Raw genomic sequence first — 18,565 nt, 5'->3', positions numbered from 1 at the left:
AGTGGACCTTCCTAATTTGGTTGCACCTGCAATAATATAGCCCCACTGCAGTAGCTGTTGAATTGGGCTGGTTGGTAGACTTTGGAACTTCAAGTTAACAGTGCTAAAAACAGGACAAGAGTAGGTGAACACATCTTTGATGTTTGTCTACTCTCGTCTTTGTCCCGTTTTTTTTTTTTAGCACTGTCACCTTCAAAGCCTCACTGGCTCCCTGCCTCATCTATTTTTATTTAGTTTTTCATTCAAGCACCACTCTAACCTTGAAAAATCTAGTGGCTTGGGCAACAGTTTGGACTAAATGTCTTGAGTGCAGGAATGTCATGCTCACCTCTGCTCTTTGTGACCACCAAGCACAGTGCTCAGCGATTGAAGTGCGATATTCAGACCGCATGGTGCACCAGTGAGCACTAGGTGATCACCAAGCAGCCCAATGCAGTCGCAATGCGTCCTAAAGGCTGTCGCCTGGATGCAATACAAAAGTATCCCCAACGCTCACTGGTTGCATGAAAAGTGCCGGAAGCCATGCACTCTGAGTGTCGCGCTTCACTTGCCGAGTACTGTATATGCTCTTATCCTCAGGGAACAGTTCTTTTGCATCTTGGTGTGGTACTTAAATTTTACATGTAGATAAACATTTTTTGACAGTTAACTCTTTCCTTACCTTAGAAATGTGGTCATTTATGGTAATTTTATGTTTTAACATTTTAGTTGAAGACGTATTAGTCACAATGTAGATTGCGTTACATTTAATTGTATCCCGATCATTTGAGTTTAGAATGAAAGTAAAGCAGAAATAATTGCTTAGAGAGATCTTTAGAATTCGTAGTCAAATGACCACCTCAAAAATCATGAACATAAAGTAATAATTTGCCAATTTTAATATAAGTACTGGGATGATAAAAAAAAATCTGAAATATACAAAATATGCACCTTGATCTTAGTTCCCAACTTCTGTAAGTTGTACAAAGCAAAAAAAAAAAAAAAGATGAATGGAGTGAATATTAGCCAGCCCATGCTGTGCGAGAAAGCCGTGGCTTCCCAAATGTGAAAACGCCTATGGTACCGGGAGCATTTATTTTTTGCTTATTGCAGCAAGCAGTGAGTAATCCTTCTTTACTGCATTCTCTTGAAGCACTGCGGCAGCGCGTGATGTTGTGCTAACTGGTGTTTCATGCTTTTGGAGTGGGAAACAAAGATGAGGTCCTTGTCTTGCCCCATTGTTTTCCCCACTTGTTTGTCAGATTGGGGAGTATGCACAAGCCTTTATTGTGTTCGACCAGCGTTTCTGTGGACAAGCTGGTCTAGTTGTGTACCTGGAACGGAGAAGTTGCATGCTTTGTACTCTTCAGTAATGGACACTGTTGCACAATATTGTACAGTAATGAATAGGAGTATTTGCACAGGCAGCATTTCAAAAGTGAGGGATTAGACTGCTAGTGAAGCTTCTGCCAAAGGTCGGCCTGAAATTGACTGCGTGCTCTTGTGTGAGTGAAAAATGGAAGGATTGCACTTTACAAGCTGTCCATACGCTGCCAGACATGCTGATGAATAAAAGGAACCCACAGGGGATAAAAATAAAGGTGCACCTCACATTAGTCCAACACAATCATAACTCCCGATCATGTTTAAGAGAACAGCATAGATGTCGGATCAGAAAGTTATTCAGCTCGACAGAAGCCTTCACTGCTGCGATAGTGTCTTTACTGCTGCTGTCATTTAAAAATTATGTTGCCAAGTCAACCAATATTTTAACTATTTAACACTTAACTATTTTACCAATAGTTCAAGTGCAGCCGTGATTTCATACGGTACAATGGCGTTACTTGTGGGAGAATTCCAACGGCAATGTTTTACAATGCGCCTAAAGCTGTCGATCAAATTGATCAATTCCTTTGGGCCCGGTAAGGAAAGCATTAAGCAAATGTTAGAGTTATGATAGTTGACGAGCATGTGTATTTGTGGTGGCCCTCCTTGGCCATAAGAGCTTTCTGTGCCATTGACGAGAATGCTGTGAAGCACCAAATCACCAAGTAGTCCAGATTAGTTTTGCATCACCATTGATTTCGACTTTACTGCAACAGTATCACCAAGATAAAAAAAAAGCTAGCTGTTTGCATTGTTTATCTCCTGTTTGTATCGTTGCTTACAAAATAAAGTAATGAATCGTGAAAAACGTTTTTACATAATTCTGTATTGATCTTAGCTGTTTTGAAGTAAAAAAGTTATACTGTTTAAATATCCCACTCCTACTGAAGTGTTTGATACATAATGACTCATTCCTGCTCAGCTAGCGAGCAGTCAATCATGATGACATCTTGAAGCACTCTGGCTTTCATACTTTGCAGCCGAAGCAGGAGCAAAAGCCTTCTGAGCCATTTATTTCTCTGGAGCGTGACTGGCAGTGCTTTAATAATGGCAAATTCATGGTGCAATAATGGAGTGCCACAATGTTTTCTCCTACTGATGGTCTTTCTCTTGTTTGAACACTCAATTTTCGTTCATTCAGGTTTGAGTCAGAGGAGAATGGGAGAGTGGTGTTGAAACATAGCTAATGAAATAAACGCTGTATTAAGCACTTTAAAAACTACCATTAAATTTGGGACTGTGTAATGAGTAGTGTTCTCACTGAGGCACTTTGGCTCCATAGTTTTGGTCCCCGTGCTACAGAAAATTGTTGCTTAGATGTATAAATGACAAAAGCAGCACAGGTTATAGGTGCATGTTGGTCAGTCACAGTATTCTTGCAACATGCCAAATTGTAGGAGGGCAAGCTTTGCTTGCAAAAATGCTGTTGCAGTAAGTTTTAGCATACATTTAAGTTTATTTTTTTTTCACCACCAGAGGGCAATGAACTGTGTGTCACTGTACAGTCAACTCCCATTAATGTGACCCTTTTATAACCGCAAGATTTGGTTGAATCATCCAAAATTGTGAATTAACAAATGGCGGCAAAATTAATTAATTCAAATCTTTTTTTTGGCTCGAAGTAGTCTGTAATGACCTTATGCCTCTTGAACTGTAACTTGACCAACATGTGGTGAAAAGCACCATCATGTTTAAATGCTGCCTCAGCATTGGACTGTTGTATTGCTGATAGTGTTAAGTTAAGGAGCTCGAGCTGGGGCGTAGCTAGGGGGGGGGCTTATGGGGCTTCAGCCCCCCCCCCCCCCGAAACTTTTTCGTGCTGTCATGCACCGCCGACTTAACCCCCGTCGCCAGAAATCATTCTGGATTTCGTCTAGGATGTGTTTTTGATGCTTGAAAAGACACTTCGGCGCAATCATTGCGAACTCTGGCTGGATTTCGTGGCAACACCCATGAACCGGGAGTCGCATAACGCAACGAGCCCCATCCAAGCACAAAGTTTCAAGGGCGTTTCGATGGCGAACAGACTCATTACAGCATCTTGCGGAGGCCGCGGAATCTATGGAGCACATGAATTTTAATTCCGAAACTTTATGGTTATTCTTATAAACTTTTGATGCGAAGGTGCACTGACATTTCCAAAGTCGTGCTTTAGATTTTCAATACTGGAACTTTGTGGCCTTAATGTTGTTATAAACATTTGATACCAAAGGTGCATTGACGTTTCTAAAGTCGTACTTCAGAACATAAACCAGACAAGCCAAATCAACATATGTTGGGGTTCCAATCTGCGTGCGGCTAGGGCTGAAGGCAAGCTCCGGATCTAGCCCCACACAGTCGCTCCATGGTACTTCCCAACCCTTAGCGGGGGAATTGCGGCTACGTCGAGTTTGAACGAATAAGGCAACCAGCGGCATCAATTGTAACGTTTATTGCTACCAGCAATAAAGAACACTGGCAGAGGGAAGTCCTCTCTGTAATAATAATAATAGGCTGGCCTTGTTGCCTGTGATAGTCACGCAAACACGGTCACTCATGGGTTGCGGCAGGTACTCCAGTCCGGCAGGTTAGGGGTCCGACGTCAGAGAGAGAGGGTCTCCCCTGGTGGCGCTGTTTTGTACCTTTTTACCTTTGCGAGCGAAATGACGTCCTCGCCCGTCAGCTACCTTCCCGCAAGTCGGGGAGGAAGGGTGTGCGCGCGTCGCCAGAGCGAGGGAGAAGCGGGAGAGAGAGTAGTTGCGCCTCTCCCGTGTCTATGCCAGCTCTCGACACGACCGCGATGATGCGGGGGAAGATAGGCACATGTGCTCCCCACACACACTAACAGACATGTTGACTAGAGTGTACTACTTTAAAGTTGACAAAGCACGCAGCGAGGTCCGATGAGACGAAGCGCTGTGGTGGTTCATTTGTGCCATCATGTCACAGAAAAGAATATCAATGTTTTTCACCTGCGCTAAAGAATACATGTGCAGACACTAAAGCCAGTAAAGTTAACTAGGTTCTTATTTATTTTTCTACTTTGACTTTTATTCGCGAGGACACATTGAGCCTTTTCAATTGTCTTGTTCTTACTACCCGCGGGCTGCCAGAGCCAGCCAGAGTACATCTCGTGTTGCCCCGACCACCGCGCGGCGCACTGTGGTGCGCGTTAGTTTTTCTCTGGCCGAGTGAATTTTCACCTGGCAGAGTTTTGAATGCCTTCTGGCTAGCAGACAAGAAAAAGAAACAATGGTCGCTCGCCGCCATCACTGTGGGGACTTGATGGATTGCAATGCGTTTGCTTGAGCACTGCCTCTCCAGAAAGTCTTGTCTCGCCAGTGTAGGATACCGAGCAGTGTGCGTATGGTTCTCTGTGGACCAAGCGTCTCATGTTTTCTTCGATATTCCTTCGGTAGGAGCCCAAAATACTAGGCGTTCCATTGTGGGCAACATGCTTTTCTCCGTGTTTTTCTTTGTTTCGGTGCCCTCACGCCGCAAAAGAAAAAAGAGACATTGTTGCAGCTCAGTGAATTGTCGCATGGTGAAAGTTCGATTTTGTAACTCCTTTTGCGGAAAGTAATAGGCCATGCGACACTTCAGTTGCCGGATACACTTATGATATTATTGTGATAGCAAATCTCCCTTATATTCCGTATAAAGTCTAACGGCAATAACATGGTGACTGCGCGCTGCATGCTGTGTGTGCGAGTGAAAGCGTGGGGAGCGGGGAGGAAGCGCGCTGCCTTCTGTCGCGTGTGTTTATCAAGGGGAGTGGAGGGAAGGGGGGCGGGACTTAGGATCCTGCGATCTGTGAATCTGTCATTGCGAAGCATGTTTATTTGCCTTGTTTGACGCATTATATACAGTGATCTTTTCTTAGGTACTTAGATTTATTGGAGACTTGTACGCATATTCAATTTTCTTGTTGCGAGCTTTTGTGTATACGTGCAGTGAACTTTGTTTCCAGTCACACTCTTTTGCCCTTTATCAAACTGTATCTTCGCATATCTAATGTACGATGGCGATTAAAATGAAAGTGAGCCAACCCACCCCGCACAACAGTGGTTCGGTTCATTATCTGTGAGACATGCACATAGCACACGGAGATTTTTTCATTTACAAAAATGACACGCAGGTGTGAGGATAAATGTTCTTTAATGCTCTTATTCACTGAGTTGAACATGGTTGTTTGACATAATGGACGTTCCAGAAGTTGAACAGCGTGGTGTCTTCAGGTTTTTGGCAGCTGACGGTGTTTCCCAAAAAGAAACTAGTCGCTGTATGGCTGCCGTGTACGTTGAACATTGTATTTCTTTGGCCACTGTGAAGTGTTGGAGCAAATGGTTCAAAGAAGGACGTGAAAGTTGCAAATACGATTCAAGACCGGGCCAAAGCCACCGTGCAATCACGATTCCCCAACACAATTCCAAAGGTTGACAAGCTGATTAGTCAAGAATGGAGGATAAGCATCGATGAACTGGCAGAGCGTGTGAACATCAGCCACAGTTCGGTTCACATCATAAGTCATGAACATCTCAGTTATGGGCTCTTGTGTGCACAATGGATGCCCAAGATTTTGAACCCCTACCAGAAGACGGAAAGGTTCAGCGCTGCCTTGACTCATCCGATTCGGTATCACAATGAAGGTGACGACTTCTTGTCTGCAATTGTGACTGGGGACGAATCATGGTGCCATTACTACGAGCCTGAAACATGACGACAAAGCTTACAGTGGAAACACATATTTTCACCACCCCGAAGAAAGCAAAGGCCGTCATTTACACCGGAAAGGTGTTGACCTTTTTTTAAATCGTCAAAGGCCAGTACTGATCGAATTTGCTAAACCTGGAGAGACTATCAATCGTTTCTGATACTGTATTGTGAAACGCCAGAACGGCTGCATGTTGCGATCAAGGACAAATGACGTGGAGATTTCACGAATGGGGTCATCTTGCTCCACGACAATACCCGTTCCCACGTCGCTGATGTGGTTAACACAAAACTTACAAAGTTCAATTTGGAAACGCTGCAACATCCGCCATACAGCACAGACCTGTCACCTTGCGACTTCCACATTTTGGGGCAATTGAAGAAACAGCTCAAGGGAACCTGATTGGTGTCGCACAGTGTCGTGAAAAAGTCAGTTACAGACTTTTTGAAGCAGCAACTGAAGGAGTTTTATGAGTCAGAAATCACACGTCTCATTAGTCAGTGGGACAAATGTCTAAATGCTCATGGAGTCTACTTTTAAATAAAGCACACCGTTTGTCATATATTCGCATCGGCTCACTTTCATTTGCCTCACCCACGTATATTTTGCAGAACTCCTGCTTTCTTTATATGCTCTCTGTTGAGACTATAATTTCGGTGCAATTACTCACAATACATGACCGCTGACAGCCCGTGCGCAATACATTGGAACAAAGAACAGCGTCATTGACATTTTTCCCTGGCCGTTACATATGTACAAAAATGTAAACAAGGTTCTTGAATGAGAAAGTTTCATTTAAAATATTTGTCCTGAACTTGTTCATTTCATGGCCTTTACATTTTTCTTATCAGCAGCATGCACTGCTTTGCTGGTTTCGAACTGATTTATTTCTAAATTTCGTGGGATATTTGCTTCACTTATTAAATAGACAAAAAACATGGAAGCATTGATATCAGATATTTTGGGCACAATTTTGGGGACGTACGAGTATATTCTTTTATAAAACAAAATACATATTTTACTTGTCTTGACAGTACATAGCGTTCAAGAATTCGTTTGCTGCATCTCTGGCAATGGCAATGCAGTTATTATTCATGTACTTGATCCATCAACGAATTCTATAAGGAGGAGGCCAAGCTGCAAATACCTTCCAAGTATCACCTAGTACAATTTCAGGCACAAACATTTTAGTGTTCCTTTTAGCAGGACAAACTACGGTACAAAACAACTAGCATACTTGGTCCCATTCTTAATTAATGCATATCCTAACACGATCACTATTGCGCAAAACTTCAAATCACTGAACTGCTTTAAAAATGCTATGAAAATATATTTGCTTTCCTTTTCTGATTGAGATTGTGCTAACTAGTTTCCTGTGTGCTTTATCTATACATGTAGTTATTTTTTGTTAAGTCAGTTTCATATTGTGCTTGTATATATTGATCAATTTTTTGCTTACACATCTTATACTCCATTGGACCTATATTGTTCCTTCTTAGAAAGTTATATAATGACAGTTATTTAATGCACATGTGTTTATAATGTATGCCGCCATGTATGCATAATCCATGCTATTCATAATTATGCTATATTGTTACGGTGAAGGGAAGGAAGAAGTTGGATTGGACGAGAGGAAGACGAAGTCTGGCAGTTGCCTGAATGCCATTAACCTCAGTTGTAAATATACATTATTTTACACTCGTGGGCCTGCTTTCTTCCTGCAACATTTTGGTGGAAGGTGCGAGGTACAATCACGGAACTTCGCAGCAGACGTCATCTACCTGCCGCCACAATGGCAAATCAACCGACACAAGCGACAACACTTCAGCAGCCCGTGTCAACGGTCATCCTCACTCATCCGCGGGACCCAGGGACATTTTGTGGCACGGACAACGCCGACGTCAAGGACTGGCTTACGATGTACGAGCAAGTGTGCGACAACAACTGGTGGGATCCAACAATGATGCTAGCAAACGTGATATTTTATCTAAGAGGAACTGCGAAGCAATGGTACGACACACACGAAGCTGACCTAACGAGCTGGGATGTCTGCAAAGAAAAATGCGGGACCTGTTTGGCAGACCTGTTAGTCGTCAGCTGGCAGCAAAAAAAGAACTTGCGTGCCACGCTCAGACGTCCACAGAATCCTATGTCATGTACATACAGGATGTGCTGGCCCTCTGTCGCAAGGCTGATGACAACATGACCGAGGCAGACAAGATTGGTCACATACTGAAAGGTATTGCAGACGATGCATTCAATCTCCTGATGTGTAAGGATTGTGCCACCGTGGATGCAATTGTAAAGGAGTGCCGGCGCTTCGAACAAGCGAAGGGCCGCCACGTCGCTCAAACTATCGACCGATTGCCCAATACCGCCGCGACATCTTCTTGCAAAGACCCGCCGCGGTTCGTTCAGCCCGCAGGACCGGAAGATATCACGCACATCGTTCGCCGTGAGCTTGAGGCCATGGCTCCGGCTCCAGTTTGTCCCGACTGTCGGCAAAGCGTGCCCGCTATTTCCCTTATACAAGCGGTCGTTCGGGAGGAAATAGCAAGTTTGGGCATTCCATCTCTCTGCTTGGTCCGCCATACAAACACCTGCCAGATTTCTCCGGCCGCTCGCTCCCAGACGCGAAGCTTTCCGCCACCCCGTCGCAACCCAGCTGACTGGCGCACAGCAGATGATAAACCCATCTGCTTTAATTGTTTTGGTATTGGACACATCGCCCGTCATTGCCGCAACCACTGGTCGTCGCCTCCTCGGTGGTCGTCTCCAAGTCACTACCGCCAAGTACCAGACAATCGCACTTTCTCGCCCTATACGCCGACTAGGAACATCAACGCCGACAGTGCTTCACCAAGATCTAGCCGCTCCCCGTCTCCGCAAGGTCGTAGGTCCCGTTCGCCTCTCGTTCACCGCTCTTCGTCCCCTTCTGCAACTGGTCGCTTCGCTTCGGGAAACTAGGCGGTGCAGCTCCCGGAGGTGAAGCTGCAACTACGACCCGGCCCACAAATCCTCTGTTGACCCTGCCTACATGTGGAAACCTACTGGACATTGAAGTTGATGGCGTTCCTGTTAGATCTCTCGTTGACAAAGGAGCGCAGCTTTCAGTTATGAGTGCTGCTCTCCGCCGAAGGCTCAAGAAGGTTCTGACACCGGCCGTACTGGGTACTGTGCGAGTCGCCGATGGGAGTACTTCACCTGTCCTTGGAATGTGCACAGCACGTGTGACCATTGGGGGCCATTATACCGTTGTTCTATTTATCGTCCTTGAACACTGTCCGCACGACCTAATTCTCGGCCTCGACTTCCTTTCGAAACACTCTGCCCAAATTGACTGCTCCGCAGGTGTTGTACAGTTGACACAACAACTTGTGCTTCACACCGCTTATGTTCTGCTGAGTGTTCAAGGCTGTCTCCACAAGCGGCTACAAATGTCCTCCTGACGCCCTGTCCTCCCGTACCTGATGGCGAGTACGTCGTGTTGCCGCTTACTGACGTGGTTTTGTCGCGCAATATTGCCTTGCCGAGAACCTTAGTCCGGATCCGCGAAAACTGCACTCGCATGCCCATCCTCAATTTTGGATTTTCATCGCATGTGCTGCCACACGGTATCGCCATAGCGCATATCACTCCTTTGGAAGAATTTGAGGTTTCTTCTTTGACCTCTGAATCCTTCCTCAGTACCAACGGACCATTGTCACCCACTCCTCTGTACTCGGCGCCTATGGACGATGTTTCTAAGATGATCGCCCCTGACCTTCCTTCCGAGCAAACAGCAGCTCTTCGCCACCTCCTGTCATCTTATCGGGACATCTTTGATCTGGACGGCCGTCCACTTGGCCAGACATCTGTTGTCACGCATCGCATCAACACCGGTGACGCCAGCCCCATTCATAGGCGGCCATATCGTGTCTCCGCAACAGAAAGCGCCATCATACAAAAAGAGGTAGACAGGATCATGGACAAGGACATCATTGAACTTTCAAGTAGCCCGTGGGCATCACCAGTTGTCTTGGTAAAGAAAAAAGACAACTCGTGGCGCTTCTGCGTTGACTACCGTCACCTCAACAGGATAACAAAGAAGGATGTTTATCCCCCGCCTCGCATTGATGACGCTCTTGACTGCCTTCATGGATCCCAATACTTTTCATCAATTGACCTCCGCTCTGGTTATTGGCAGATTAGCGTCGATGTGATGGACCGCGAGAAAACTGCCTTCGTCACACTGGACGGTCTGTACCAATTTAAAGTCATGCCCTTTGGATTATGCAATGCACCAGCTGCATTCGAGCGCATGATGGACTCTCTCTTGCGCGGCTTGAAGTGGTCTACATGCCTCTGTTACCTCGACGATGTGATAGTGTTTTCGCTGAACTTTGAGAGCCGCCTGCGGCACCTCACAACCATACTCTCCGTGTTTCGCAGGGCTGGCCTTCAGCTAAACTCCTCCAAGTGCCATTTCGGGCGCCGTGAAATTAACATGCTCGGCCATCTCGTAAACGCCGCCAGAATCCAACCTGATCCACAGAAAGTTCACGCCGTGCGAAATTTTCCTGTACCTTGTTCCACAAACGATGTCTGTAGTTTTCTGGGCTTATGCTCTTATTTCCGGCGATTTGTGAAAAATTTTGCCGACATAGCTCACCCTCTCACTGACCTTCTTAAGAAAGATGTCTCTTTCTCTTGGGGATCACTGCAGGAGGAAGCGTTCTCTACCTTGATTGAGTGGCTTACAACTTCCCCAATTCTGTCGCACTTTGACCCTTCAGCGCCCACTGAAGTACGAACTGACGCGAGTAGTCATGGCATCGGCGCTGTCCTCGCTCAGCGTCAACAGGGCCAAGACCGTGTCATCGCTTACGCTAGCCGCCTTCTTTCCACGCTCGAGCGAAATTACTCCATTACTGAGAGAGAATGTCTCGCGCTCGTATGGGCGGTCGCGAAATTTCGGCCGTACCTTTTTGGTCGGAGCTTCTGCGTCGTAACCGATTATCACGCCCTTTGCTGGCTCTCCTCTTTGAAGGACCCAACTGGACGACTTGCACATTGGGCCTTGCATCTACAAGAATATACATTTTCTATTATGTATAAATCAGGGCGCCTGCATAAAGACGCTGACTGCCTGTCCCGAAATCCCGTAGATCAACCGGACGATACCGATGCAGACTCTGACATCAGTGTTCTATCCCTCTCCGGCTTCCTCCATATTGGCGACGAGCAGTGCAAAGATCCTGTTCTTCGAACACTTATGGAACGCCTAAGCTCCTTGCCCAATGACCCGTTCCTCCGGATGTTCACCTTGTGCAATGGAACTTTATACCGTCGTAGCGTTCGTCCTGACGGCCCGGAGCTCCTCCTAGTCATTCCCAAGCACGTTCGACTAGCCGTGCTCCAGCAACTTCACGACGCTCCTACTGCTGGACATCTGGGCATCACTCGTACATACGACCGCCTGCGGCGACGCTTCTTCTGGCCCGGCATTTATCACTCTATGCGCCATTATGTCACTTCTTGCGACCTGTGTCAGCGCCGGAAGACGCCTCCTATGCCTCCCGCTGGTTTGCTGCAACCAATTGATATCCCTACAGAGCCCTTCTTCCGGGTGGGCCTAGACCTCCTTGGCCCCTTTCCAATTTCCATCAAAGGAAACAAATGGATTGCTGTAGCAACCGATTATGCCACGAGATATGCCATCGCACGAGCGATACCAACCAGCTGCGCTACAGATGTCGCCGACTTCTTACTATACGACGTCATCCTGCACCACGGCGCCCCTCACCAGTTGCTGACGGATCGCAGCCGCTACTTTCTATCGAAGGTCGTCAACGATCTGCTCTGCTCCTGTTCTACAGAACACCAGTTTGCTACCGCGTACCACCCTCAAACGAACGGCCTCACCGAGTGACTCAACCGCACGCTAACTGAAATGCTGGCCATGTACGTTTCCGACGATCACCGCGACTGGGACGCCGCTTTGCCATACATCACTTTCGCGTACAACTCGTCCCGTCACGATACTGCCGGATTTTCACCATTTTACCTGTTGTATCGCCGCGACCCCACCTTGCACTTTGACACGTTGCTACCTTCCGCAGTACAATCACCCAGCACTGGTTACGCTCGCGATGCTATTGACTTAGCCGCCCAGGCCCGAGAAGTCGCCCGTCATCGCCTCACAGTCTCGCAAGCTTCTCAAAAGTGACGCTACGACCTTCGGCACCGAGACTCCCATTTTTCACCTGGTTCCCTTGTCCTTCTCCGGACGCCTTCACGTCGCGTCGGCTTGTCGGAAAAACTACTTTGCCGTTATTCTGGTCCGTACCAGATCTTACGCCAAATGTCCGACGTGACATACGAGATCGCCCCAGTCGGTCAGCCTTCAGTGCCTCCCAACGTCACCAGCGATGTTGTTCACGTCGCCAGGCTGAAGCCCTATGTCCCCCCATTAAGTGAGGCTCTATAACTTGCACCAGGACGGAGCTACTCCGCCGGGAGGGTGATGTTACGGTGAACGGAAGGAAGAAGTTGGATTGGACGAGAGGAAGACGAAGTCTGGCAGTTGCCTGAACGCCATTAACCTCAGTTGTAAATATACATTATTTTACACTCGTGGGCCTGCTTTCTTCCTGCAACAATATTTTACGCTATGCTACCGCACCATTGAGCAATGTATGGGTGACAAGGGCTTAGACAATGTTCTGCCTTTAGCCTGGCCATCCAAGACCTTCACTGTGTCTGAACCAATGCTAAATAAAAAAGTTAACTAACTAAATAAATTAATAAATAAATGAATAAATAAAACAATCTCTTCTTTTCAGGCGCACTGGCACGTAACCAAATAATCATTCTTTGGCGACTATTTATTGAACACTTAATTTGTTGACCACATAATTCTGAATGTGCCGAATCATAAGGCTCTGCCTGCGATCTGCAATGAATTGCTACAATAGGCAGAAACAGTTCGTGTGGTGCGGTACCTCTGATAGCAGCGCGAGCAGCTTGAATCACAAACCTAAACTGCTGTTGCTGCCTACGACGCCGCGTGTTGAGTTTCTCAAGCTGATCATCGTCACTCAAGAACTGCAGCAGCTTGTCAGTGGTGCCATATTTACAAAGCAAATGAAATCCGATAGCGGATGCGGAAGCGGCATATCACTTGTCAGATAGTGCGTTGGTGTTCCCAAGCACATTGCCTAACATCGCCGTTAAACTATGCTCCAAAGGCGTCGTGCCCGAGTTCACTCGAGCGCATTGCCTTGGAGTTCGGATTGCAGCAACTTAACGTGCCGAGCGTTGTCATGGTTGAGTGGCCCACAAATCTCGACGCTGTCTTCAAGGCTGACAAAATCCTCAAAAGAGACAAGATCAGTAGTGCCATCTGCAAAATTTATTATTGCTAAAGCATTATATGTCCGATGAGGCAGAAAAGCCAGCATGTCCGCAACGAGCATTAACAAACATCGTCATCAGTGACGTCATCAGTGTATGACATCAGTAGTAATACAGTGGACTCTCTTTAAACAGAACCTCAAGGGACCAAGGAAATTGGTTCCGTTTATCAGGAGTTTCATTTACTGAGAGACAAAGCTGAATACAATTGCATGAATACACAACCAACTAACCATGAGGATGGTGTTCTGTTTAAGAGGCAGTTCTGTTTAAGGATTTTTATTGAGTTTATTGAGATTCCACTGTACTTGTATGGCATTAGTAGTAATACAGAATTAAAGTTGGAACAAGTTAGAGTGAGGTGACTTAAGGTAAAGTGAATTAAGGCGAAGTTAAGTGAATGAAGGTGGTTTAATGCAGATTAAGGTGGATTAAGGTTGGTACAAATTAGAGCAAGGTGGATTAAGGTAGAATGGGGAAGGAAATGCGACAATGTATGATGTCACATATCATGAACATAGCAAATTAATTAGAGGTTATGCTTTTGCATTCAAATCTTGTAAGGATACTTAAGTGTCAATTTCTGTGTTTTCAAGACTGTAGTAATTGTTACGTGCATCGGGGGGCACTGGCAGGGGTTGAATTAGTTGAAGCAGCATTTGAACTACATGAGTTTTCCTCCAATACCAATGTATGATTTCTTGCTGTAACTGCTCAACAATTGAAGTGAAAAGGCAAATTAACTGAGGTAAAAATGAAGGTGGTTTAAAGTGGATTAAGGTGAATTAAGGTTGGTACATATTAGAGCAAGGTGGTTTAAGGTGGGTTAAGGTAGACTTGTGAAGGACACGCGACAGTGTATGACGTCACATATCATGGACGCAGCCAGTTGGAGAAGTCATGCTTTCGCATTCAAATCACGTAAGGACACTCAAGTGACTGTAAATGTTGTGTTTTCAAGGCTTTAGTAATTGTTGCATGCACCTGCAGTGGTTGTTTAGTGGCTATGAGTTTCGGATGCTAAGCACTAGGTCGCGGGTTTGAATTCCGGCCACGGCGGCCGCATTTCCATGGGGACAAAATGCAAGAACACCCGTGTACTTAGATTTAGGTGCACATTAAAGAACCCCAGGTGGTCCAAATTTCCGGAGTCCCCCATTATGGCGTGCCTCATAATAATATTGTGGATTTGGCACATAAAACCCCATAGTTCAGTAATTGTTACATGCATGAGGGGGTATTGGCAGGGGTCAAATTAGTTGAATCAGCATTTGAACTACATGAGTTTTCCTCTGATACCATGTATGATTTCTCGCTGGAACTTTTCAGTGGGCTCAAATGAAGCAAAAAGTCTAATTAACTGATGTCAAATTGATGGGAGCCAACTGTATGTTCTCTGTTGTATGAACAGGGAGGCTTTTGATATGATGCTTCTCTCAAGGTTGCTTTATGGTGACTGTATGGCTATGCATTCTGCTGCTGTTAAACAAGGTTGGGGGTTCAATTCATTTAGATGAGTGGAATGCTTAAATTTAGGTGCACATTAAAGGGGCCCTGAACCACTTTATATCAAAGTTGCAAAATGCATTTGAAGATATAATAGTCTACTTCAGAAATACTTTGTTGCATAAAGTAGTTCAGTGTGCTCATCAGAAGCAGAATTATTGGCAATTAAACGTCCCCTGCGCTGTGCTTCCACTCCTTCAATGACTTGCACTGTGAAGACTACAGCGGAGTGGGGCATGCCCACAACTCTCCGCCTATTGAATGTCACCATGGCACGCAGTTCAAATTTGATTTTGGATATTCAGATAGGCACCACTACTTCTGATTTTGGCACCTACGATGCTTCAAACACAGTTTTCCTCAGCCAGGCACTTTGCACTCAGTCAGTGGACTCATCAGTCTGCTACCCTACGTAGCAGAACGCAGCTACATGCTACTGTAGTGCATATGTGCAGCGTTTGCTTTGTGCACAACAGGGCTTGAGTGCGTGCTTGCGCTCATGTGCTCCAGTCTGACTGCGCTACTTGGTGCCGACCGGCTTTGTCCTGCACCAGCATGACTGACGGAGAGTAGCCACATCCAACTTGCGGATTTCGAATCGCTATCAATAGCTCAGTGCAAAGCGAAGTCTGCCAAGGCATCTAACCAAAAGCGGCCAGGAGTGAGTGCACATGTGTTGTCTAACGTGCGTGTGGTGTGACCTAAAGTTTCGACTGGTTCAAGGCTAGTTGAGTGTTCAAAACTAGTTGAAATTAATGAAACCCGATGTTTATGACACCGATAAGCAGGGTCGCCAAAGTTTAACCCCTGCGCGGGTGGCCGGGTCCGAACGTGAATAGACGATAGTCGGCTTCTTCCAGAAGTACGTAATTATCAAAATTCAAAAGCAGATTTTTATTTTCAGCCTGTTTATTAAACTGCGTCAGTAAACATACACAGTAACAGTAGGAAGAAGCGCACTGATTCAAACATCCTCCTTGATTGATGTCAGCTATTGGCCAATAGCATCTGCATATGAAAATCTGCCATATTACTAAAATAAAGCGTCCAGAATAGAGGGAGGAGCACGCTTCTTTTGAAAAGAGAGCGTTTGAGAAAAAGGTGACTTTGCACTCCACTTGAGAGCTCCACGCGATGTGCACGACTGCAAAATTTGACGGAGATGTTCACAGCAGCGTATGCTATCTGCCTACTGTGTTTTTTCACCAAGCCTGAGGAATGGTTCAGGACCCCTCTAAACAATGCCAGGTTGCTGAAATTATTCCGGACTATGGCATCTGTCATGAAAGCTGCCCTGCTTCAAAGGAGCCTTAATATGCACATATGTAATTCCCTTCCAGGTGCCAATTTGTTCTGTCCATTTCACATTTATTGCATCCTCGGAATCATGAATGGTGTACAGCTGCAGAACATATTAAGAGTTTTAAGTTCTTTAATGAGTTTTGTCAAGAATGTGGACTCCGTGCGAGGACTCCTTGCAGGAACATCAGATGACTGACCACCATCTATTTCATGTGTAGCACGCTTGGAAAGCGCCTATCCAGCCACTTGAAAAAATATGCCTCATGTAAAGCATATTGAAGAACAGTAAAAGAAGTGAACCTCCTATATTTACAGCATACTGACACCTAGAGCAAACTGCCTACCTCACAAATTGTTTTACTGAAACACTTGACACATGTTATTTAAGCTTGCAGTGCAGGTCCAGTCGGAACTGTTTCAATATGTATGCGACATATTTTAAATCATCATTATTTTCATAAGTGCTTTTGCTTTTGATGCTGCATCTTGGAACGCACAATTGTGCACCCACCATGCCTCCAGGGGACATGGATGCTTGGATGGTGCATAGTAGAATGGCTGGACATGTATGGTGTGTGTGGGTGTGTTTCACTGAGGCAGGTCTGGACTCCCTGGACCAAGTGATCAGCTACTGGGAGCAGGCCCTGCAGCGGATCAGAACAGGCGGCTCCACTTCTGTGAGTCAATTTACTGGCATTATTCAAGAAAAGTAGCATACCTGCGAACTTGTATTATTTTTACAGTCAAGCCCACTTCTAACATTCAAGTGCCAAGAAAATTTCATTGTTATAACCTATAATTGTGCTGACTGGCTTGCACAAAACAAACGGAAGGGATAAACATCAAAACATTTTAATTGCGCAGTACAGTTTAACCCACTTATAATGATATTCAAGTGCCACACAAATCCTATTGTTATAACCGGGTTGTAGAAAAAAAAAAAAAATGAGGGGATGGCACAGCTGTTACGAGAAAACTATAATGGCGGGGAGGCTAGTGCCCCTAAATGAAATAAAAGTAGCGCCATCTCTCTCCTCCTCGTCGGGGAGCATTCACTCCCTCTTCTGTCGACCATGGCTCCCTCTACGCTGTCACGGTCACTTGATGCAAAGCAAGGTGCGGCCAGCTACGTCGCGCCGCGGACAATAGGCGGGCGCGTCTTGGCCAAGTTTACAGTTGCGACCGCTTTTCTTGGTGAGGGCGCCACCGGTCGGGGATGCTTTCGCGACTTCATGCCGGGGCTAAGCGGGCGTTGGTTCTTGCGTCAGAACGTGTTTGCATCGTGCTCTATGCACTAATCTCGTGCTTTTTCACGTGCGTATGTGTGAGCAAGTTGGTTCGCGTCAGAACGTGTTTGCCTCGTGCGATATGCATTAATCTCGTGCTTTTTCGCGTGCGTGTATGTGAGCAAGTCGGTTCGCGTCAGTACGTGTTAGCCTCGTGCGGTATGCATTAATCTCGTTCTTTTTCGCGTGCGTGTGTGTGAGCAAGTTTGCTTGTGCTTGCTGTGCTTTATTAAGGCTATTCGGTGTGCGTGTGTGCCGCAGCCAGCCTCGTTCATGTGGCGCGATGCCGCGCAACTGTTGTGTGCCACTCTGCGACACAAATGCCAAAAAGGACTCGACTGTGAAACATCACGAGTTTCCATGCGACTTGGAGCGTCGAGAAGCGTGGCTAAAAAATATCTCTCGCCAAGGAGTGTCGGGAAAAGGAAGCAAGTGGGAACTGAGTGATAGATCTCTGGTATGTTCCCTGCACTTTACAGAAAATGACTATAAAACGAACACAGAACTTAGGCTCCTGCTTCTGAATGCAGCACCGACCGTGTTTTGCAAATATCCACAGTACCTGCAAAAAGAGAATGTGCAGCCCAAAAAACGCCATCAAGGAAACTTTACTGGTCACGCAGTAGTTGAGGCAAGCGATAATTGCGGCAGCTCAAGAGAAAGCCCCAACATCGAAAGTGCCTTGCAGTTTCTCAGCGACGAGGTGGAAGCTCTAGTTCCAGAGACTGCCTTAGAATCATGCTCTGGATGTAGTTTTTTTGTTGACTAGGCCTGCCAAACTACATTAGATATTGTGGACGTCCTAGAACAGTCAAAGCAAGCTGTCAAGAGATTAAAAAAAAAAGTTGCCCGTCAAGGAGAAGAGTTGAAAAAATTGCAGTCCGAACGGGACGAAATGAAAAACCGCCTCTTAGTTTATGAAAACAACAACGAAATTCAGTCCTTTATTCAGGTATTACAAAGAGCGGAAAAAGGAGACAAAGCTGCTGTTTTTATCAGCAGCCAAGTGGCCACTTCA

At 45.9% G+C, this 18,565-nt stretch overlaps 1 protein-coding gene across 14 annotated transcripts in view; it reads left to right on the top strand.

The window, feature by feature from the left end:
• Window positions 1-18,565, top strand: part of Miga (mitoguardin) — a 258,548-nt gene that overhangs the window by 28,354 nt on the left and 211,629 nt on the right. For 12 of the 14 annotated variants that reach the window (XR_008609941.2, XR_008609943.1, XR_008609942.1 and 9 more), the window contains one exon: window positions 16,862-16,938. The exons of the other annotated variants lie outside the window; for them this stretch is intronic. Coding sequence is in view for 9 of the 12 variants with exons in the window: in XM_055064981.2 (XP_054920956.1) it covers window positions 16,862-16,938 (77 nt within the window). In the remaining 3 variants the exon portion in view is untranslated. The remainder of the gene's footprint in view (window positions 1-16,861; window positions 16,939-18,565) is intronic. 14 annotated transcript variants of the gene reach the window in all.

The sequence above is a fragment of the Dermacentor andersoni genome, chromosome 1 (genome assembly GCF_023375885.2).
Source record: "Dermacentor andersoni chromosome 1, qqDerAnde1_hic_scaffold, whole genome shotgun sequence".
Classification (NCBI taxonomy): Eukaryota; Metazoa; Arthropoda; class Arachnida; order Ixodida; family Ixodidae; genus Dermacentor; species Dermacentor andersoni.
Note: the sequence above shows the minus strand (reverse complement) of the source record. Positions and strands in the feature narration are given on the sequence as shown.